General features: G+C 42.3%; 1 protein-coding gene across 2 annotated transcripts; it reads left to right on the forward strand.

The window, feature by feature from the left end:
* The first annotated feature begins 6,307 nt into the window (after positions 1-6,307).
* Positions 6,308-22,097, forward strand: thrap3a (thyroid hormone receptor associated protein 3a). 2 transcript variants are annotated; one of them, XM_041942969.1, is made up of 11 exons: positions 6,308-6,445; positions 12,140-12,284; positions 14,864-15,763; positions 16,232-16,903; positions 17,131-17,303; positions 17,578-17,689; positions 17,996-18,080; positions 19,476-19,657; positions 19,782-19,962; positions 20,101-20,247; positions 20,375-22,097. In XM_041942969.1, the coding sequence occupies exons 2-11, from the start codon at positions 12,163-12,165 to the stop codon at positions 20,612-20,614; spliced, it is 2,814 nt and encodes a 937-aa protein (XP_041798903.1). In that variant the 5' UTR covers positions 6,308-6,445; positions 12,140-12,162; the 3' UTR covers positions 20,615-22,097. The 2 variants fall into 2 exon arrangements, with proteins under 2 accessions (XP_041798903.1, XP_041798904.1); XM_041942970.1 differs by lacking the exon at positions 6,308-6,445 and adding an exon at positions 11,865-12,042.
* The last annotated feature ends 1,104 nt before the right edge of the window (positions 22,098-23,201 follow it).

Below are 23,201 nucleotides of genomic sequence, written 5' to 3' on the forward strand. Positions count from 1 at the left end.
AGTCATGTTATGCAAAAGACTGGCAAGGAATGGCCTAACAACGAGTTGTTTGTTTCTGGCAAAAGGTCTTTGTTGACCTAAAGCTAATTGTGAAATTTAAAAGATTTTCAAAAATACATCTCTGTACAATAAAATATGAACATTTGAAAAGCTACTTTTGGTTATTAATACAGCTAAACATCCCGGAAAATCCTGTCATTTCTTATGTGCAGTTTCTACAAAGGCAGCAGCAACATCACTCAAGACCCTCCACAGCCCTCCACCCCTGGGGGATTCTAGGTGCAGTAATTAGAAGTAACGTTGACGCTCTGTGAGTTCAGGCATGTCAGCAAGGAGATGGACAGCTCCAACAGGTGGGAGGGATATGAAGTAGGGGGAGTATGAACTCTTTTATCCCAGCACAGAGGGAGAAAGTGGTGTCAGAGGGATTGCCCAAAATAACCGGCCTGGTGTCTGGACAGTGGCGATACGATGCAGAGCTAACAGGCGAGGGAGATGGATGGGAAGGGGCCGCAGGAAAAACTGAAGGTGCTAAAGCGGGGCCATCAGAGGACTGGCTTTCAGCAAAGATGGGGAAGGTTAGAAACAGGCAGGCAGTACGGAGCAAAAGACAAACGAGTGTGACTCAGAGGAATTATGAAAGATGGCCTCACAAGGAAACCTCCAAAAGAGAATAATCTCAGTGCATTACATTATTAAAAGCAAACCGAGAAAACCTCTGTCAGTATGTATATAAAAACATTTATTGTAAAATAAAAAAAGCCAAGGAGTGGCTCTCGAAGGATATGAAGAGGGCTTAAGCTAAATGCTAATGTCACCATGCTAACATGCTAGCACTGGCAATGCTCAATGCTGCTGCTTTCAGGTATAATAATCTTAGTTTAGCATGTTAGCATGCTAGCATTTGCAACACCTCAGGATGATGGAAATGTCTTCAGTTGTGCAGGCATTTGCTCGTAACTAAATATAGGACAAATTTTGACCGGATGGAGATCACCAAAGTTGTTACAGCTCATCCTTATAGGAGCCTGAGAAAAAGTCAGAAGACCACCAAAGTCATGAGGGTTTATCCTGTGGACACAATTAGAGTCTGTACCAAATTTAATGCCATACCACCAGCCATTCAGACCAACAGACTGACTGCCAAGCAAAACCATTCTCATGAAGAAATGTGTAAAAGCTACATTGGTCCACAGCACAAAATATATTAAAGGCTCTAAAATTGAGAGATGTGTACATTTTTGTGCCCCATTCTTTTCCTGTTGGCCTGCGTCCCGTCACATGACTGTCAAGCTTCTTTGTGTGAAAGAAAAGAAGTGGACATTCCTTTTATTCTCAATGCAATATTTTAAGACAGCTTTGGCATTGAATGGGTTTTGCATTTACATTTCTAGCGAAATATCCAATTTATTTTCATAATCTCTGTTTGGTGAATGTGTATATCGTATCAGTATATCTTATATAGCAGCCTATGCATTGCTGTCAGAAGCCTAGTGGATATACTCAGATGCCTTGGCATCCTTGCAGTCTGGTTTCTCCCCTTAATGATGATTTAATTGATCATAATGCCTCACACTTTGATTCAGATGTTTCTAATTTGTTGACTATGGCATTTTGTTGACTACTGGCTGTGTTACAGGCAAAGTTACGAATAATAAACAATAAAGTTTATACACAAATCATTCAGTCCTACTGTTTACTTTTGTTTATTTGCACATAATTATCACTTACACAAAAAGACCAGTATATGAATATAATGCCTGTGGGTGCTCATGTTGGCAGATTACATATAAATATCGCATGCTGCCAATGACACAAGATATAAGAAATATATTTGTATCTTAACTGGACATACTGTGTTCCAGATGTTCATAAAAGTGAAACGAAAAGTTGGATCTCTCCCTCGTCCTCTTTGTTGTCGGCACATTATTGTTAATTGGCTCTATCTATGTTGCCAAAAATGACGTGTGTGTGTGTGTGTGTGTGTGTGTGTGATTGAGTGAGTGAGTGAGTGAGTGAGTGAGTGAGTGAGAGAGTGAGAGAGAGAGAGAGAGAGAGAAGGGGGTGCAAAATCTTAATCAGTTGGAAATAAATTATGGTTGAGACTAAATGGACTGGCTTCGTCTTCCCAGCAAGGGTGGCTGACGATCATGGGTAATTCAGCCTTCTGCAACCCTTCTCTCAACGCTATTGTTGTTAAACAGTTATTATAGCTGCAGACCAGCGTGGCTATTACACATTTCAATGTGTAGACTAGGTTGGCCATCCAACCAAAGTCACAAATATTTTCCCATTCACAATAAATGTGCGTTTTTTGTACAGTTGCAGTAATGCATACAGAGCCATTCCATACTAGCAAACCAGCAAACTGCATGGAAACTAACAACAAAAAAAGATTCCAGGTCAACATCTACTTTTTGTCATATTGTGCAGCATTGTTTTGAATAAATAAGCCCAGACAAATGGAAGCTGCTTTGTCTCACTTCCTGTAGCGTATTGCTCATTGATGGGCTTTGGCACAGTTAGTCCTTTGCTGGCACTAAAGTTCTGTTAACTCTGACATCATAAACTCAAACAGGATCCCGCCACTTCCTATCTAATCTGCCTTACATCTTCTAACCACTCGGATCTCAGCTTTGCCTACGTTAGTTGACTTGTATATTCTGCTGTGTCAATTTCCTGGTAGCCGCATTTTGAATTAATCAAATAAGCACTGCAGCTGCACCAGTGGTATGTAAACAACACACTGTGGCCTTTGATGGGTGAACGTATTTCCAATGCAAATATAAACTGCTCTGTTTTGCTATGACGTATATCCCTGGACAGATATGAAGAGATATACCTCCTCGACATCTACAAGTAGCTAAAAAGTCAAAGCGCAGTATTCAAATAGACGGTTTGTGCTACTGGATGAATTTACAACAACTATACCCAATCTCATGCAGACCAGCAATTGTACAGATGACTGTAATGCCACATAAACCTCAAATTAAGCTTCTGCAAATCCAGCACAGAAGTCTTTCTTACAGCAGCTTTTAAGAATATTATCACCCTGTAAACGTTGTCTGGTCTAAATCAAGATTTATGGCGATTATGAAGAGATCAAAGGTTCAAATCCAAGAGGATGTCTTCACTTTAAGTCCAGAAATCACAAAGTATGTTGTTTTTGTAGACAGTGGGTTGGCTATGTCTAGGTGGAAATGAGAGATGACAACCATGTTTTTAAAGTTATATTATCTATGTTAGGTTTGATGCATGCATATAAACATGTCAGGATATTTTATTTGAGCTATCAGGATGATTAACAACGATTTTGTCCCCAGTAGCACTGTGAAAGACAAGTGTCTCTGTGGTAGACACTCTTGTTGGCTACTGTGTACTGCAGACATAATAACAATAAGAGTTCTTTTATGCAGCACATTCCAGGGAAAGGAAAATAAAGTGCACACAGCAGCTACATGAACTCTGGACTGTTATGAGTGTAGACACATTTATATTGAAAACGAGCCAGGAAAAACAGAGGAGATCCTAAAATCCTGCCTTGTGGGACTCCAACTGAAAGACACCCTTCCTGACTTTTACAAGAACAGTCTCATTAAGATTCTCATTAAAACACTGGGAGTGTGTCAGTAAAATTAGTGGAATATCATTAAAGAGACACTTCATAGAACAACAGATGATTTGATTTAAAATTTTGAGTATTTAAGAGATGATATTTTTGAATTTGTCCTAATCTATTATTCCTTGCTCTACATGCAGACTTCAATAAAACAATAAAAAAGCAACAATGCGTATCAGTGATTAACATCTGGAAATCTGAACACTTTCGTACCAAACTTTCCCAGAAATCTATTCTTGGCAGGACGGAAAAGCCTCGGATACATCATGAGCCACTGAAACCCAACCAGTGAAACTATGTGAGTGGGACGCAGCGTTTGAATTACACCGTGGTTTTAGGTAAAGCCGCACTTTTCGGAGGCGGGCGGTGGGCCTGCCTACGTGTCAAGATATACTATCAAAACATTTCAATCCATACAGAGAACATTTAGCCAGCAACAAAGAAACAGAAATTATTCACCGTCACAATGTTTCTATTAAATCACTCTCCACTGAGACGTGGGCCGCATTAATGTGTTGAGTTCACCACAACACATCATAAAATACTGGGAATTGTTATGTGCGAATAAATACGCAGATTGACCAATGCTTTAGTATGAGCCTATTATGTATTTCTGGAGCCTAAATTTATAGGACAATATGAAATTATACAGATAAAACACAATATGATCCTTTAGAAGCCCCCCAAAGTTTCTCAAATGAGGTTTTCTGAAGAGCACGTGTTTCTTTTCAGGGGAGTCGAGTAATTCTATATGGCTTATTATGCAAACATAACTGCAAGACTGCATATACAAGTACTCTATAGCGCTGTCAGGGTAAGAATTTATACTCAAAAACATTTACATTTCTTGTCAATCTGGTTGCTCTCTGGTTTAGCTGCAACCTACGTCATTTCAACCCATTTCACGCGAGAGGCAGCGCCATAGACCTGCTGTCAAGCTCCGGGCCGATTAAATGTTTGCAGGGAATGCATGCAAAGGTAATGAAGCTACACTGCATGTTTTAAAGTATGCTGCTTTTACTCAGATGAGGTCAAACAGCGAACATTATATCAGCAGTAGATGACAGTTGAAGCTATATCTGATTTTAATTGTACAAATCACCAGACAATCGTAAACTGCTCATACATTGTACCAGAATTAAGAACTTTTTTGGGGGACTTAAATCATCAGGATTTGAGAATTCACACCAAAGAATGATACAACAAACGGTATGTTAGAGATACACTAACAGCTAGAATAGAAGCGAAGACTTGAAATGACCTTTCCAAGCTGTGAGCTGTTAAGATAACAGGTAACACAAGGTACATATCATTAGCCTGCGGAATGATCCAAACAGATGATTTAAGGAAGAAATAAACCAGTCATGGTATTCATGTCCAAGTCGAGGAATAAAATAAAACAGCGAATTATAAAACACCCCTTTTAAATATGGCACAGATGATTTGCAACTTTTAAGTATTCAGAGAGTTGAATGGATCTAGTGTTTCAGCTGACTTAGTCAGAAACACAACTGCAATCTATTAAAAGTTTTTCTTTCATTGCCAGTCAGACGTCCTTTTATCTGTTTTGATGGAACTGCGGTAGGCATATTCAAAATAGGATTATCCACAGCTCAGTTGATGTCATAACAATCGCATGCCAGCATTGGATAAGACTGTATTAGCTATGCCCAGTGCAAGCTTTATTTCACGTTCACGTTTGCCCCTTAAAACAGGTGTCAAGACACTTGATTGAATGGATTAAGAGTTACAGTTGGTACCTTGAGTGCAACTGCAAAATGCATTTGCAGGAATGATCAGAGCACAAGAACAAGTATGGGGTGTTAATGGACTTTTACATACAAAATCTTCACATGCACACAGTGAGATGTGGTTGAAAGATCCTGAAAAAGCAAGTCAGTGTATTTTGAGTTAATTTTTTTTTTTTTTTTTTTTTATGTCTGATTCATCTGCATGTGTCACACAGCCGTGACGATCAGATAGTGGAATGACGTGTGTTTTCTGTTGAAATACACACTCAGCGGCCACTTTATTAGGTGCAACTGCAAGGTAGCTGATCTGCCATAAAAAGTCTAGTTTATGATGCCTATTATGTTCAGTCTCAGATGACACTACTATAGATGTGTTAAAGAAACCATATATGCGTTAGCTGAGAAGTTATAGTTTGTGATGGTGCTGCACTGGTCTGCAAAAACAATAGAGACACCTCTCAGCACGATGAAGTCCACAACGACAACAACCAGCTTTAACTTAATAAACACAGTTGAATTTGCACATTTCCGACAATGTCATAAAAGCTGAGCATAAACCACCGAATGAAGAGGGAAAAACTGGACTCCAGCACAGTAACAAGGAACATCCTATCCAATCCTTTCACAATAGCGCCAGAATAACAGTGTGTGGATCAGAGACGGTAGCTATCCCCAGTAGCTGCTCCCTCAGGGACTACGGTCACAGCAGTGACTTTTCGTCAGGGATTACAAGGCTGCCATGACAGAATGCTTTCATTACAGGCTTTTTGTCCTTCCAACGCGCTGATCTGCGCTGCCGCTCACCGCGACGCAGCGAAGGCGTTCTGACAGGCGGCGGCGAAGGCGGAAGGAAACATGAACCTCTGAGCCGCGCGGGGCTGTCACACCCCCTCTCTCTGAACACCGCAGACTCCAGCCGACACGCACACACGCACACACACACGCGCACACACTTGACATAAGCTGGTCACAGCAGCACAGACACACAGACACCGGGGAGAAACTGTCTTTAAGCCGTTTCTGCAGCATCGCACTGTGCCGCCTGAATGTGACGAGACGACACTGAACGACAACTGTAAGTACTTTTGCCATTTTTTAAATAGGCTGTAATTTGATTGGCAGTGGAAATAAATATAAAGAAAATAAAGTGTTTTCAATAGCAGCAACGTGGAAAACGAGGCTTTCAGTCTGCGCAGCGCAAGGATAAAAAAAAAAGTCAGTGTGAAATATCATTTGCAGCCAAATTTCCGAAATAACATTTCTTTTCGGGCAAAGTTTGCTCAGTAAACGGCTTGACCACATAGGGGGATTCAATGTTCAGAGGGAGCTCTGCATGATATTAAGTGCGTCTCACTGATAGATTTGTTATTTCCCGCATTGATCGATGCGTCATTACGCACACGAGGACACTCCAGGAGGATGCACGGTCCTTCCCATCCAGGACGTGACCCCCTGGCTCTGACATTGTTATCGCTTGGAGTAAAGTGAGCGTGGAGAAAATATCGGTGAAGTGAGCTTCGAGTCCAGCCGTCACACCCGTGATGAGTTGGCTGTCACTCAACTTCTGTATCATGAGCACTGCGTCATCGTTCGGTGGTTTCCAAAGTGCGTCCTCGGACCACCGGAGGACTGAAGGGGCACCTCAGTGCAACGAGAGGTTTAATTTCACCAGTTCTGTGACTGCTGTTTTTAGTGGTTAGCCCAATGACAGAATGACTGTTGTGATTGCAGGTTTCACCAAGCTGTCCCTCCACCTAGTGTAAACAGCCACAATCTTGAACCAAGCCTAAAGAAGTCATATATAGCAGCAAGAATTATCTCCTAGACATGAGTTTCCTGTGAATGCTTATCGAAATGGGGTTTGTGGTCTAACGTCAATTTATTCCTGTGGTCCAGTGATGTGGGGGGGGGGGAAAAAAAAAACATTATCGTGCAATTTCCTGTTGGGCTACAGGATCCTGGTTGAGGTTGATCCTGTTTAACAAATACCAGCTACTCAAAAGTACACACCCAGTGAAAAGGTGTGCCCATGTTTAAGTATGCTGGCACGTCCTGAAGGATCATACATTTATGTTTGTTTTTTGCTTTTATGTGCTGCCTTTTGTGAGGACATACTGATCATTTAATCAACCTGCTATTCGCATGTGGCTTGAAGCCGCTGCCAACACTGAGATGTGGTAGGAGGTGCTCACGTTTGTGCCATTTCTGCAAGTAGCTTATACAGACCTCAATGCATGAAAGCAACCGGTGTTTCAGCCGAAAGGAAAGTATTCTGGTTATACGACATGCCAACCGTAATTAAAAACATAAACAGCGACCGTGTCTCCAGCTTCATGCAGACTTTAAGGCGCAGGAAAACACAAACAACTGTATGCATTCTGGAAACAGAGCTATAACTCAAACCCATACCCAGGCTGTTCCCAGCTGACCAAAATAGAGAAGACCTTCAGCTGATGAGTTCCCTCTTGTGTGCAGCCGAGCTGCTCAGATGTGGTGATGACAGACAGCTGAGAAGCATGTCGGTGTGATGATGCCTCAGCGGCACTCATGTATGTCATTTTCCAGGCAAAAGTAGCCTCATTATGCATTGTAAAACTGCGCAGTGCCAGTTGCTGCTTTAACAAACTGTTCGTTGATGTTGTAAAGACTCATTCAAATAGCACCGAGCGATAAAACGCAGCTGAAAACCTGCAGAGATTAGAGTGACGCTAAAATGCCTTAATTAGCAGAAGGCTAGCTGCAGCTGGGATCATGGCATCATTACACGAGTTCAATGGCAATCTGAACGTTCTCATCTGTCATTGCAAGTGATTAGCAGAGGATTGTGTTGCAGGAAATCTCTGCACGAAGTCGTGTGTTTGTCTTTCCAGCAGTTGGAGTAGCTCCCCAAAGACAAAGAAAAGTCAGCTAATACTCATTCAGACAGAAGCGACTGAATGGAGCTATTCAGGAGTTTGTTTTTTTCTTCGTTTACGAACCCACGGAGGAAGCTGAAAGGTTTATCTCGCCTTAAACAGCGCTGCCAGCGGCTTTGCTATCCATTAACTGCGTCAGCATGTGAAGTGTCTTGAGGGGATCCGAAGGGGGGACTGCCACATTTCAACAACCGAAGATTGTGCCAATGACAGTTGCTGTGGCTTTTCTGAAATAGCGGGTGGGGTGTCTCGGGGGCACATATAGATAGCAAATGTGATTCCAGCTGCCACTGTGGCATCCCAGTCTTAATGATAGGGCAGTTGATTGAGTGGAGTGTTTCTTCCCGTGTGCTTTGAGCCGTGTATCGAGTTGCTGGGCCATTGTTGATCAGAGCTACTTTTGCTGCTACACGAAATAAACAGGTGATGGGGATTACACAGCTGTCGTTCTCCACTCCGAGGGGAATCTTAATCATGTTTGTGTGTGCACGGTCTCAAACTTCTACCCATGTGAGAACCATTGTCAGTTTAATTTGGTCTTACTATTTCAATCATATCTGCTCACCATATTCTCTCTGGTTCAGTTCATCGCAGTTCCTTCTTGCAATCCTACCATGTTGAAGACCTGCTTGTCCGGTTGTACATGTGGTTCCTGTTAATACTTTGTTGTTCCTGTTTAATTTTTTTTTATTAAGGTAACCAAGGTTGTCCATTAAGATACCAGTTAAAGCACTTCAAGATTATATATTGGTGATCTTTAGTTAATTATTATTATAATACCAATGTTCTCTATTTTCCGATGGTATCATTGAATCACACACCTGATATTTCAAGCATCAGCTCATCACTAACAAAGACACCCAGCCATACAATTCTCATACTGAAACCAGGAAGAGTGAAGTTAGACCTCAAACCATGCATGACGTTTTTAAAGCAGTGTGCTGTCATTTCTGACTGCATCATGTCCAACCCCGGGTGCTGTGAAAAAACAGAATGTGATGATTTGCTAATCTTTTCTAACAAGTATTCAATTGAAAACAGCACAAGGACAATATATTTAATCATCAATGTCACTGAGTTTTGCAAGTATCTCCTTATTCTGAATTTGATGCCTCAGGACAGGAGCAACAAAAGACTGGGAAAGTTGTGGAACGCTCCAAAAACACCTGTTTGGAACATTGCACAGGTAAACAGGTTGATTGGTAACAGGTGATAGTATCATGATTGGGTATGAAAGGGGCATCCTGGAAAGGCTCAGTCGTTCACAAGCGAGGATGGAGCGAGGTTCACCACTATGTGAACACATGATTGTTTAAAGGAGATTACTACATGTACTCAGGAACACTTCATAAAACTGTTGTCAGTAAACACAGCTCGTTCGCAAGTGTTTGCAGTCTGTATTTGCTTTATACAGAGTCCCAACTTATTTGGAATCGTGGTTGTAGGATTTGGTTCATAGTTGATAAGGGTAATGGTATTAATAGGAGCGTCATTGTTAGTGGCTGATAAGCACCTGAATGAGGCTGGCAGTTGGTGAAGCGCTTAGGTCAGCGCTGAGATGTGGAAAAGGTGAGAAAGTCGACATTCGGGATAAATTGTAATCAACTACATGTCCTCAGAAGTGTAGTAAGACATGTGTGCGTGCATGCGTGTCAGTAACTGCATTTGTGTGTGCAAATCTAGTAGTGAGTGATTAAAGAGCAGGCTTACCACAGCCTTTTAGAGAGGCTGAAATCTCAGTGATTAGGCTGCCGACCACACAGTGCGGAGCAGGGACAGCTGCAGCTGGTTATCAATCGGGTGTTCAGAGAGAGGCAATCGAACCAGATCCCACCGTTCGATTCCACCAAATACTTCTATTCTGAACAGGAGGCAAGGACAGTGCTTGGGTGTGTTAATGAGGCAGTCATGGTGTAACGGTTACTCCTCTGGGGAAACTTAACTCTGTATGGCTGTTTTTTGTACAGTTTCTACCGACACCTATTCAGAAGTTTCATGGAAACTATTTTCAGCCATATGAAAATGTCTGAAACACAGATGTGCTGGTTTGAAACATTTCATTACAGCTATTATAACAAACTGAGAATAATGTATGAGAATGAAACCTCTCCTCAACAGTTTCCCACAAGGCGAAGTTCTTTGCTGTTTGAGGCAAAATTAAGAAGGCTGTTACAATTTATTTATGTTTCTGTTTAGCTACCACATGGGGGAAAGGGGCACATCTGAATGCCATTCTCGAAATGTGCACAGTAAGCTAAGTTGACGCTCTGTTGAGGCTGGACCGTCAGGAAATTATTCTGTGAAAGCCAAAAACAACATGCTGCCAGGAATGAGGCGAGTGGGAAGTTCATAGAGCACGAGGAGGAGGCGGGGGAAGATGGATCCATTTCAATACCCTCCAAAATAGTAGAAAGGATACACACTGGGACCACCATGTGATAGCGTGCCCTGCTTTTGAAATCCCTGTCATGTGTAGTCTGCAATTTCCTCCTTCCAAAGTCCCTGAAGATGACTCTTATAATGAAAGATCAGTTATTTGATCCCTGGCATTTATCGGACTCTGAGGATCATATGTCACAGATAATGCCCTGTGGACCTTGGAGGGAACTAGATGCTCCTGCTACAGATATGTATTAATAATTTGGGGAGTATACAAGTGAAGCAGTGAAAGGGTTGAGAAAAAAAAAAAAAACATCCTTTGAAGTTAAAAGTATACTGAAGCCTGAGTGCACTGAGCATGCCGAGCATCTCTCTGGTAGCAGACTGGAAGCAGATCATTAACCATAAGCAAGCCGGAGGAAGAAAACTACGCTCTCATCAATCTAGTGGGGTGACTGCGACTTTCGGTATTTAACCTTGTACTGGACAGGTGTGAGTTGAACAGTAACCAGTGCTTTTAATCATGCATGACGAGGCATATAAAGTCAGCCAGGTTTATGTTTCATGTGTTGTAAAAATGCACTTAGCAGCTTTGCATTTATCGAGCTGAGGCCTGTTCTGCTCAGCAGGCATTTGGCACATTATGGGCTTTTCTGCTTCCTCCAAATGACCATCGCTGCGACATATTTTTAGCCACATCTGTTCACAGCTTTAACTTTCTCTTGTCACGTTCTCAGTGATCAAGTTTAACTAAATAGAAAAAAAAAAATGGTGTACATATTGAAGACATTTAATGTGGGGATAAGACTGAAGAGACTTATGGGCTAATCATTCACCGACATGCAGTGATAGTCTGAGACTGAAAAAGAGTACTGACCATGCTGGCTTTCTGTCTTTCACCTCATTTAACAAACTGCGTTGTCTTTCCTTGTGAAGAAATTGAGCACAGAACTGAATCTTCATTTTCACTGATTTACTATCTTCTGCATGGGAGGAAATACAGAACGTATGCTCTGTCCTACTGATAACCGTTATTTATGTGTTAGTATTTTATAGTGAGTTCAAGACTTGAGCAGTCAGATGACTGACGTAAGACTGCCCTCTATGCAAATGATCAGAGACCAAATAAAACTGGATCTGTTCGGATGGCGTACACTTCCACAGATTGCCTTCCTTTTTCACAGCTGTTGTGCGTCTTCACTCAGCTTTTGGGTTACGGTGTTTTTTGAGGCACATCTCGGACGGCTTAGCTCTGCTGGATATTGTATTTCATGGATTTGTTTCCTCTTGGCGCTCGTTGAATTTGTTTTTCGTCCGTGATCATTTCTACTTCAGTCGTTGATTAATATCCATTCTGCGCAGCCAATGCCTTGAAAAGGTGACTGAAGAACCACACATCCTTTTAGACGTGTATTGTTTGCTGTCTTGCATTTCCCAAAATCCTAACTCGGTTGTACAACTCTTCTGTGTGACAGTTTGAGGTGGGCTGGCTGCAGCGATGTCCAGATCCACGAAATCCGCCTCGAGGTCTCGGAGCCGCTCCAGGTCCCGGTCAAGAACCCGCTCCACCTCTCGCTCCAGCAGTCGCTCCAGGTCCAGGTCCAGGAAGCGCCGCTATGGGTAGAGTCCCTTCTTTTTGAACCATCTATTGGCTGTATTGAGATCAAGTGCCTTTTATTTGAGTGTTGAAGATGCCCTTTTGTTGCCAGATCAGACCTATTAAAACAAGATTTAATACCTGATTCTTTAATAAGTGAAAGGTATCATACAGTACATATGAACCAAGAACGCCTTGCCTCACCTAATGCTCAAAGTATGAATGACTGTGACCAACAAAGTCGGCTGTCATGTGTCGAAAAGAGAAACTAGCAGCAGGTGCAGCAGGCAAAGTGATGCCTGGCTGCACAGACATCAGTGCTGATCATCCAGCTTCCTGCTAAGCTCCTTTTCCACTCAAACACTACATACAATAAATCTGAACCTGTCTTGCTTGACTGACCAGGTAATGTGCTGGTAAGATCTGAAATAAATAAAAATGAAAAAATGGTAGTTTGTGAAAGTGTGAACAAGCTGTACTGCCTTCTGTTACGATCAGCATTTCCTGTTAGCTACATTTCTGTTGATTTCCATCTGTCCTGGACTGGTTCTCATGTGGACTGACAGAGCCACTGTGGCGTTTTAATGGATTTGGGTCTAACTCAAACTCGGCTTCTGTATCCAGAGGAAATTGATGTTTGAGAAAGAGTTCAGCTGCCGGTTAGTGAACAGACTTAAGTTAGAGCGATAATTATTGCAGTTTGCGTTGCATGGGAAAACATTTACATAGTAGACGACCTCAGTGGCATGTGAAAATATTTCATCAAGGGCAGCATTTGCTGTTGGTTGCTTTGCTTAATTAAAAATGCCCTGGTTGTTGGCTTATCTGCCGACCATGGTGAGCACTTGGAAGAAAAAGTCAGGCCTCACTCTGTTGCCTTTGCTGTTTCTGGCAGAACGACTGTGGCATGGCAATAAAATGGCAGGGCGGCTCGTTTCCTGGCAGTGTCGCAGCACGTATTAAAGTTAGCATAAAGAAGAGACATGGAAGGAATCTAATGGTTTGCTCTTCCTGTGTTTGTGGTCACACCGGAACCGTACAAGCCCGAATGCACACATTTGCATAAATTGTATATTCACACACTCACAGATGAACACCCAAAAAAGCTGCACACACACACGGAAAAAGGTCGATTTCCCTGCATCTCCTGGGCAAAACATCGTCAACATGAAGACAGGTCTGATAACATTGAACAGAATCAGCTTTGGTTTGGAGCTTTTCTTGAAGTCCCTCTCACAATCCCAATCTTTTGCAAAACTCTCCTCCTCACATCTCATGCGTCAAGATTATGTCTTTCTGATCACGCTAAGATGTCGATTTCTGTAGTATTTTGCAGTCAGAACAGGAAATAGTGTCTAAATGATGCTTTCAGAAAGCCTCAGCACACTGGCTGAACAGCCCATGTAGCTGGCAAGCACAGAGGCAAAGGTTTCCAGTAGACCCCCCCCCCCCTTCCCCTCCCCTCATACAGTCCATGTGACTCCCTGCTCCACCAGAGCTGGCCAGAGGAGATGTTGTATCTGTAGCTCGCGCTGTGAGTGTGCAGTGCTGCTCAGTGCGCTGCCTTCTTTAATCACGCTGAATTCCAATGAAAAAACACGATAGGTGAGTCCTGTGCTGCTTTATCTTTTTGACATGGCTTTCAAGTGTGTTTGCATGGGGCTTGATACGCTTTGCTCAGGCAATTTAGAGTATTTTTCCTGCAATATGTGCTTGGCTTTGTATGTATTTGTACATTTCTTAATATACCTTGACATTTCTGCAGGTTTTTGTATTATGTTAAAAGACTCTAGAGGGAAACCTGCTTTTTATTAATTGACAGTTGTGGAAAAGTTGCTGAAGATGTAGTTGCAGAAAAAATACTTCACAGAACATTACAGAACTAGTTTGATATCTACACCAGATTTGCTGAATTCATAATCACAAAGATGTCAGTGAAGAGTTGTTGATGTTGTGTTGACATGCGGTCTGGCTATGAAAGAGCATGTCAGGCTTATGAAATCTTTGATTTGACAAAGAGAATATACTGTATCATGCTGTTTAAGGTTCAGGCTAGAGAAGGACACAAGGCGTTTCATCAGAGGTGCAGCAGAGCCACCATGTGGACGAGTCTGGTCCTGCAGCCTGGTTCAGCATCACACTGTGAAATCTCTGCCTCTCTCCACGCAGGGCTCCTTTGTGGCCTCCTACAGACCAGCATATGTTGTTTGTCACCTTAAAGCATTTGGTTTTAAGTGGTCATCGCTGTGGTTTCACTGCCCCAAAGATGTATCAGTGGAAGAGTTTGTGTTCCTGTAACACGGGTGTTATCATTTTGTATTAAGTCAACATCAGTGCTTTTAAATACCGGCCAGCCACTATGAGAAACATGCAGCAGGTGTGTATACTATGTATGCATCTGTGTCTGTTCAGTAAATGCTGCATTTTGTTGAGATTGTGTCAGAGATGTTATCTCTATGTTAAGTTTAGAGGCTGTGATTTAGTGTTTCAGGTAGTCTTGTATTGGACTGCATCACTTTTTTGTGTCAGGAACCCATAAAACCACATTTCTGTTATGCATCCACGACCCTTAAGCAATAACTCTGTGCTTTTTTTCCCGCAGCTCTAGGTCTCGGTCACGGTCAAGATCTCATTCTCCACCTCACAACCGGGAGAAGAAATATCAGAGGGGATACCAGAACAGTCGAGAGTTCCGGGGTTACCACCGCGGCTTCCGGAGGCCATACAACTTCAGGGGCCGAGGGCGGGGCTTCTTCCCACGCGGACGCTACCAGCGTGGCGGTGGGGGTGGTGGCTATAACAATAACAACAACTGCCGCCCCAAATGGAAGAACTACAAGCAGTACCCTCAAAAACAGCAACAGCAGCAGCAACAGCAGCAGCAGCAGCAAAACTATTCACAAGGACGATTTCACAACCTCCAGAAACGCTCAGGAAGCCCCCATCGTGGTCACTCTCACCACTCTGACCGATCGTCCTCGCCGTTGTCTAGACACTCGCGGCATTCTTCCTCTTCCTCACACTCCGCCTCTCCCAAAAGCAGGCAAGCCTTGCTGCCGACTAACCAAAACTCCAAGGATGTGAAAGAGGAGCTTTCGGCGTCCAAGGAGGTCCAAAAGGGAGGAGGGGGAGATGGGGAGCCAGTGGAGCTCGTCGGGGTGTTGGCAGGAGACACCAAAGGCGGCGCAGGCAGTGGGAAAACTGAGGGGAACTGGCAGAGCCTGACAGTCTGCAGCAGCAGTCCGAAGAGAACGAGTCCACTGGCAAGCTCTGCTGTTATTGTTGGTCAGAGCAGCCAGGCTCCTAACCAGTCTAGTTCCTCCCCTAAAATCACCAATGACACCAGCAATGGCGCTCCCTCCTGGCAGACAGTGTGTAGTTCATCCTCAACAAAAAAACCCTCACATGAAGGTCTAAATCCAATGCTGTCCAGCTTTGACTTCTTCTCCAACGAGGAATACCTGAATGGAGATAAAACAGCAATCTCCATTGCCTTCGGAAAGTAAGACTGATTTTATTCTTTATTTTCTCAAATTATTTCCCATATTGTTTTGGCAAAGTATGCAAACTTTATAGTCATACGTAAAAAGGTCATGAATTATCACTTAAATGCTTTCACATGCTTTTTTTTTAGACCAAACAGTCACTTTATTTTGGCATTTGCTTGACTTTGCAAGCTGTGGGTAGTCAAGTGTGGTTGTCATAGCAGACTAGAATAAAATGCAGGTATTTAGGGGGAATCACATTATTTGCCTTGTGTTTCATTGAAATTCCTTATGTTTTATGTCTTTACTTCCATTGATAAACTACTTCCAGGGCACAAAATTCTCTGTTGTTGTTTGAGAAAACCTCCTTTGTAGAGGCTCTAACGTGACATCTTGTCAGAAAATCTGTTGGTTTTCTGTAAGTTTAATTATTGCCATTGCATGCCCGGTTCGATGCAGCTCTTCATCTCTTTGTCATTATTTAGGTTTTTGGAGGAGCAAAATAAAAAAGCAAAATCTTGGGAAAATGGCAAGACCTCAGAAGCCCAAGATGTGGATATGGAAGAAGGGAAATTAAATGGCAAAGCATCCACAAATATCTCTGACTCAGTGTCAAGAAAGTACAAAGAGGACATTGATGGCGAAGTGTCTCTGAACAGCTTTTTGAAAGCTTCTCCTTTTCTGTCTGCTGAGGAAGAGGAGGAGATGATAATTAAGCCTCATTCAAAGCCGCTTCACAACGACCGGCACAATGGGGACGAGTCCTCTAAGCCAAAGAGCAAAGTCACTCACTCAGACCCGGAAATGTTTGAAGAATGCTTTGGCAAATGGCAGAGCGTGGCCTATTCACAGGTGGCAGATGCCATGGCAGAGGACATATATCTGAGCAGAAAGCAGGATAAAGCGGCGGCCATTGCTGCTGCCCTCGCCAAGAGGGAGTTAGCGGGAAAATTTGAGGGCCTGCCCACAGAAATGGATGGCAAATCCAGGAAGATTGCAAAATCTCCCTCCATCCCATCTCCTTCACCACCACCAAGGAGGAACTCTGACAGAGAGATGTTTATGATCAGGAGCGAGGACTCACCTTTCATGTCCTCGAGAAAACAGGAGACAAAACTAAATGTCAGAATGGATTTCCTTGGCGATAACCTGATAAGGTGAGCATCATCGCCAGGTCTTCAGTACATCCAGCTGCAGGCTTTGCAACAGTAGCACCACCTTTGCTGTAAACTGATGACTTCTTTAGAAAATGACGTATAAAAAATGCACCTTTGTTGTTTGAATGTTGTTTTATCTGATTGTAGAGCAGAGACTCCTGTTTTTGGCCTATTTTGGATACAGAAGAGCAAACAGACTATGACAATGTTCATTTTGTCACTTTCAGCTCTTCTGATATTTTAGCTGAGGAGCGTCAGTTGTCTCAGGATCTTGTGCAGTCCTCAAAAAAGGGTCAGGAGTTTCGCTCCATCTTTCAGCATGTTCAAAATGCTCAGTTACAGAGGAGTCCCTCTGAGCTGTTTGCTCAACACATTGTCACCATCGTTCACCACATTAAAGGTGAGTCTCCTCTTCTGTGGCTGCCCTCACATATACTATTAAATCATTTGCTGACGTCACACTACATGTTTAATAAGCTTTGGCCATTCATGTTACTCAACAAATGATCACGTTACCATTCAGATACCTGAAAGACAACCTTCCACCAGCCTTCCTGGTGTTTCACTTCCTATATAAAATACTGTGGGGCACATGGGGATGTTCAATTCAGCATCACAGTTAGATGACAGACGCAAGAACGGCTAACAACTATTTTTACTGTCTCCCTGTACAGCTCAGCACTTTCCGTCTTCTGGAATGACTCTAAACGAGCGATTCACCTTGTACCAAAGACGAGCTGCAGAGAAGGAAATGATGAAGCCAAGAAAAAGCCCAGAGATACACAGGTAGAGTCGCCTATTGAGTGACCCTCTCACCTTCAGTGTGCTGTGGCTTCACCTCCTCTTTTAACAGCTTTCAGGTATTTCTCTCACCTTTCCTACCTGAAAATCAACAGACTATCTTGGCTTATTTGTTCTCATGCTCGGTGGAGGTCAGTTTTGTTTTCCCACCAATTTTTCTTTGCTTTTGTCTGTTTTATGTCGTGTTTGCAGTTCAGTGTAGCTCACGGTTGGTTGTTTTGGCACCTGTAGCATGCTTCCTGTACGATGTGTATTTAATTATCATGTCTTAACTGTGTTTCTGTCTCACAGGAGAATTGATGTTTCACCAAGAGCTTTTAAGAAACACTCTCAACTTTTTGAGGCGATGAAAAGCTCAGAGGATGGCACTTACAAGGTGACTGAACATTTTGCAGTATGAAGTATGTTGGAAAAACAAACAACAGCAAGCGAGTGAGCGAGCCAGATGCCTTTAGACTGCGCTCTCTTAAAGCCTGTGGCTTTCCTTGAGGGGAGATGCACAAAGTCCAAGAAATGCAAAATAAGGCACTTTGACTTTGTTGTTTGTTATATATTGCCCTCACACATGATTAGACTGTGGGCACAAGCCTGACCAAGGCTAATGAATCATAGAAATTCAAAAATGGAAGCCACTGTGCCAAAGGACTCTAAGCAATTGTCTTCGTAAGTATTCTTTAAAAAATAAGGAACGGAAATAACCAACAGCAAGCACTTTATGCACCTGTGCTTATATTTACCTGCTTTCTGAATAAACCCTCATCATTTTTCTTTATTGACGCGCATGGAAACATAGTCATGCCTTTGTAAACACGAGTCAAAAATAATACTAAAATACATTAAACTGAGTAAACTTAAGTCAGCATGAACAGTCCTATCTTCTTCCATTGTTAAAGAACCATACTAGTGGTTTTGCCAGTCATACAGTAGCTTAACAACTACTCAGTATGTATACTTTCGAGGGGGTACCAGCCACTGTTTCCCAAAGCATATCTCAATGTTTTTAGATTGGCTTCTCACCTTCCAGGCAGCTATTGCTCTCAGTTCACAATTACAGTATGATGATCAACTTTCAGTGACTTGAAACTTGTTTGAAATAGGAAATACATCACTGAGCGCATTCAGGGATTGTTTTGAAAACTCTTGGTTACCAACACCTGAAAGCACCGTGTTGCCGAGGCTCTGATGTTCAAACTGTGGGAATCGGCTGCTGAATGTCAGGTTGCACATGGAGGACAAACAAGCAAGGACGATGTGAAATATGCTGGTGCTGTTTGTTGCCACTGTGCTGCAGATTCTCGAGGCGTTGGGTGCTGGATTTTCCCACAAGCACATGAACGCACCAGTGAGGAGGTTTTCAAAACGCACTCTTCTGATGGTTGACCTCGCAGTAAATTAAGTTTGACACGAATTAAAGCTGCCTACATGTGATGGATTGCCTATCTGAAACAAAGTTTTTTCAAGTAGATTTTCTTCCTATATCTAAATAGCTACCTTGAAGGCAGCAAAATCTAAAAACTTATGCTTTGGAGAATGGTTCAGATTTTAAGGTAATCCTAAAAACATGCAAAACTACTGGTTTGGCACTTTAAATGCACTGGAAAATTCACTTTGTTTCACTCGAGCCAGCTGGCTGTTACCCAGGACTTTCCCCCTTTACCCATGGACATCACTATTTAGTGTACAAACCAGCTTGGCTGAGAGCAGACTGACAGGATCTACATGCTAATCCAAAGTCTGTCCACGACGTTGTTTTCTGTTTTGATTTGCTCAGGATGGCGGGGAAAAAATGAAGGGCGACCCAATGGACCTTCGTTTGGATATTGAGCGCCGTAAAAAATATACCACCCATGAAAGAGATTATAATCAGGATCGGGGGAGAGATACGGGAGATTCCCCAGATTCTAGTAGAGAGAGATCTGTGGAAAAGTTCTCCAAATGCCATGAGAGATCAAAGTACGTGCAGCTGCCCTGTACTGTTTCAAACCATCTACAAATATGCTGAATACTGTCGTTGATCTACCCTGCATAATAAACAGCTGGGCATGAAGGATCTTGTATGTACCCTTTCTCCCTTTAGGAAGAGTAAGAAGAAGCGCTCTCGCTCAAGTTCTTCCTCGTCTTCCTCGTCCTCTAAGTCCCAAAAAGAGGATGTGGCCCATGACAAGTCTGATCCCAAAGATAAAGGCTTTAACAGGGCCCGACTGGGTCAAAGGGAGTCACCAGGATCAGCTGAAAGAGGAAGACCACGTGGAGGTTTTGTAAGTTTGTCGAACGATGTCGGGTTGATGGAGGAAAACAGCTGCGTCAAGATGAACTGTGTATTGGACTTTCACAGTTTGCTGTGTAGCAGTGAGTTGCTGCTTTTCAATTCCTTGTCTTTTTCTCTCTAATTACAGCAAGTCCGGATTCGTGGAAGGGGCTGGAACAGAGGCAACTATCAGGGAAACTACTCACATACTAACAACATGCCAAACACGGCAGTACACCCAAAAAATGAAGACTGGGACCCAGAGTACACTCCCAAGAGCAGAAAATACTACTTGGTAGGGTTGATCTCTTTCCCATTCATGCCTCCAATGTCTGTTTAAATTAACCACATGGTGCCGTTTAGCTCAAATTTGTACTTTCGTAAGTGCTGCCTTGACACACCTCCAACCCTTTTCCCGTCAGCACGATGACAGAGACGGGGAGACCGAATTCAAGTGGGTGGACAACCGAGGGCGAGGACGGGGAAGCTTCTTGCGTGGAAGGGCGCGATTCATCATCCGCAAAGCCACCGGGGGCCCCAACACCAATGGCCCCAAATGGGCCCATGACAAGTTCCAGGTCAACGGGGAGCAAGGTGGCAAAGAGGAAGAGGAGACAGAACAGGACCACGAAGAAGGAGAAATTGATGGAGAGCATACTTGAGCAGCGAAGCAACGTGCTGAAATTCTTAACATCTTCCTCTGTGTTATTATGGGATCTGACTCAGCGATTTTATCCACCACTGTGGATTTATAAATGCAGATTATAATGTTTTAAGACTCAGCTATTGCTAGGAAAAACCCTTATGCTTTAATATCAGCGCAGGATTCTCACTCTGACTTGACGTGACCATTGTCCACATGAGGATACGACTCGTGACTAGTAGAAGCACTGTTTCAGGGTGAACTGCTGTTTCTCAGAAGAATTCGGATTCGTTCCACTTTACTCTTCTGCTTTATATGGTGAAGTGAAGCATTTTTGGTAGTTTTTACACTTCTCTCATGAGGATGTTCAAAAATGACTCCTCAATGACACTTGTGTTTTTAAGCTGCAAGAGAAAATCCCACCTTAGATCAAATCAGCTTGTGCCTTATACTCGTGCAACTGAGGAAATGTGTTGTGAGTGGGCTACATGATAAATAGCCGTACTGACTAGTGTGTTTAAATCCACTCAAATCAGTTATGATTTTTTTTTTTTTTTTTTTTTTTTAAAGCAGGCTTGTTGTTTTGAGCCATGTCTCATCTGGATTCAAATGACAGCAATAAGTTCACTGTAGTTCACGTTGAAATATCAAACATCACTGTTTAACCACTTCGGCACTCTGCAGATGACCCTGATCTGACAATGGGACCAAACTGTATGGGGTCAAAGGTAGTTCTTTATACTACATTCAACAGATCTGCAATACTAGCTGGCAGCATAGAAGACTATTATAAGGATAACTACTTGTACATTTAATATGTTTTTTCCTCAACATTTTGCCGTCAAAGATTTCTATACTTTGCAGTAGCTCTTTGATCGATCTTGGACACCACTTATCAATGTATCATATTGATAGTGAGTATACGTTTTCCTCCAGACACACTCATTGTAGTTTTTGTACCTAGCTAGGCGAGATTTTGACGTTGTTTGTAAAGGAGAACATGTTCTTACTGTCATAGATTGTGATTGATGTGTTTTTCATTTGCTGTTTTCAAAACTTCTTCTTCTCCAGCCAATGACGATTTAATCAGTTATGTATATTGTGTGCAACTGTGTCAACATTGTGATAAGAGAGCCTCAAAATTAGTTTAATCTCTAGGTTGGAAGAAGCAGAAATACTGGGTAGTTTGTGGGACAAAGATTACAGTTTATTTAATCCTACAGTCAGAATGTTTTTTCAGTGCATATCTCCAATGATTTTGTTCTGTAAGTCGAGGATTAGGCTCGTGTCTTTTTGGCAAACTGTGCGTACAAATTGAATTACACAATTTTTGTGCCTTGCTGTGGGTGCGCTGGTCTTACTTGTACAATACTGAGATTGAGATTCACATGTAATTGTTTAAAGGTCACCTGCATAGGGAATATTGCTTTTTTAAAAATAGGTGTTGTTACTGTTTTGTTTTCTTAGAGACTGTAAATTAAAGAGACACTGATTACTTTAAAGTTCGCCTTGACGCATCTTTTATTGTGATGTGTGTCCACCAGTTTTCACGGTGACACCAGAGGGACACTGAACATACGGCTTTGTTTTCTCCCAGAAACACTGCAGCAAATTAATGTACACCCATTTAGGTACACTTCATACCAGACTAACTGTAATCACATCACAACTACTATGTATAATGCCCAAATAAATCCAGTTTTTGCTCTCATTTCAAAATTTCATGTTTACATGTCTAATAAAAACTGATATTCCACTAATATTCCTGTTTACATGCAACTGTGCAAACTTGTATATATCCAAAAACCTGTTGTAATCCAAGACTCATAATGTTTAAAATAGGAGTGTTTCTCCTTCCAACCAGAAATGTGGGTTAAAACTGGGGTAAAAATCAAAATTGAGACGCATATTAGGATTGCACTGTTTACATGTCCAAGGAATGCTCCCAAAATCTGAATAATAATAATTTAACAATAATCAGAAAATGCTCCATTCAGAATAAGGTCTAATTTGGAAAATCTAACTGGAAAATGACCCGTATCAAAAGAATATTGTCATATTTGGAATAATAGTGGAAAATTAGCATGCATGTAAATGTGGTCATTGACCAACCAACACTGAGACCCTTCTTTGGTAGCTCGACGATTGTTTCGCTTGTTTACATACATAAATGCACCAGCTGCACAGCAAACAACTACATGAGATCTTATGTTTTAGGAGAAATAACTCTAACATTAGCATATTCAATCGTGAGATCGAGAATGATTTTAATGGGCTGAATCAGTATTTCCTCAACCCTGCCGGACCACTCGCCATGACCTCTTGAGGAAAGTCACTGGAGTCACCAGGTAAACCTCTTCACTAGGCAGATCAAACCATCATCCATCAAATCATCTCAGAACTTATGCATGTCCTCCACCCTGACTAACCACTTCTGCCCGCTGACACTTCCAGGATTTGTGCTGATTGATAACAGTTTTACAGGACAAATGACTAGACTGAGATGACTCATTTACGAACATTCAACAGGGAGTATGAGGAAGTACTCTAGTGGGCCTGGTCTGCATATCTGATGACTTAACCCCATGACCTAACATATCAACTTG

Source organism: Chelmon rostratus, chromosome 8 (genome assembly GCF_017976325.1).
Source record: "Chelmon rostratus isolate fCheRos1 chromosome 8, fCheRos1.pri, whole genome shotgun sequence".
Taxonomy (NCBI): domain Eukaryota; kingdom Metazoa; phylum Chordata; class Actinopteri; order Chaetodontiformes; family Chaetodontidae; genus Chelmon; species Chelmon rostratus.

Bases quoted from the DNA above. Each gene is read 5' to 3' on its own strand.
- thrap3a (XM_041942969.1), top strand. From the start codon at position 12,163: ATGTCCAGATCCACGAAATCCGCCTCGAGGTCTCGGAGCCGCTCCAGG. The intron at 17,690-17,995 runs GTAGAGTCGCCT...TCTGTCTCACAG, and splicing joins AAAAGCCCAGAGATACACAG to GAGAATTGATGTTTCACCAA. The intron at 19,658-19,781 runs GTACGTGCAGCT...TTCTCCCTTTAG, and splicing joins AAATGCCATGAGAGATCAAA to GAAGAGTAAGAAGAAGCGCT.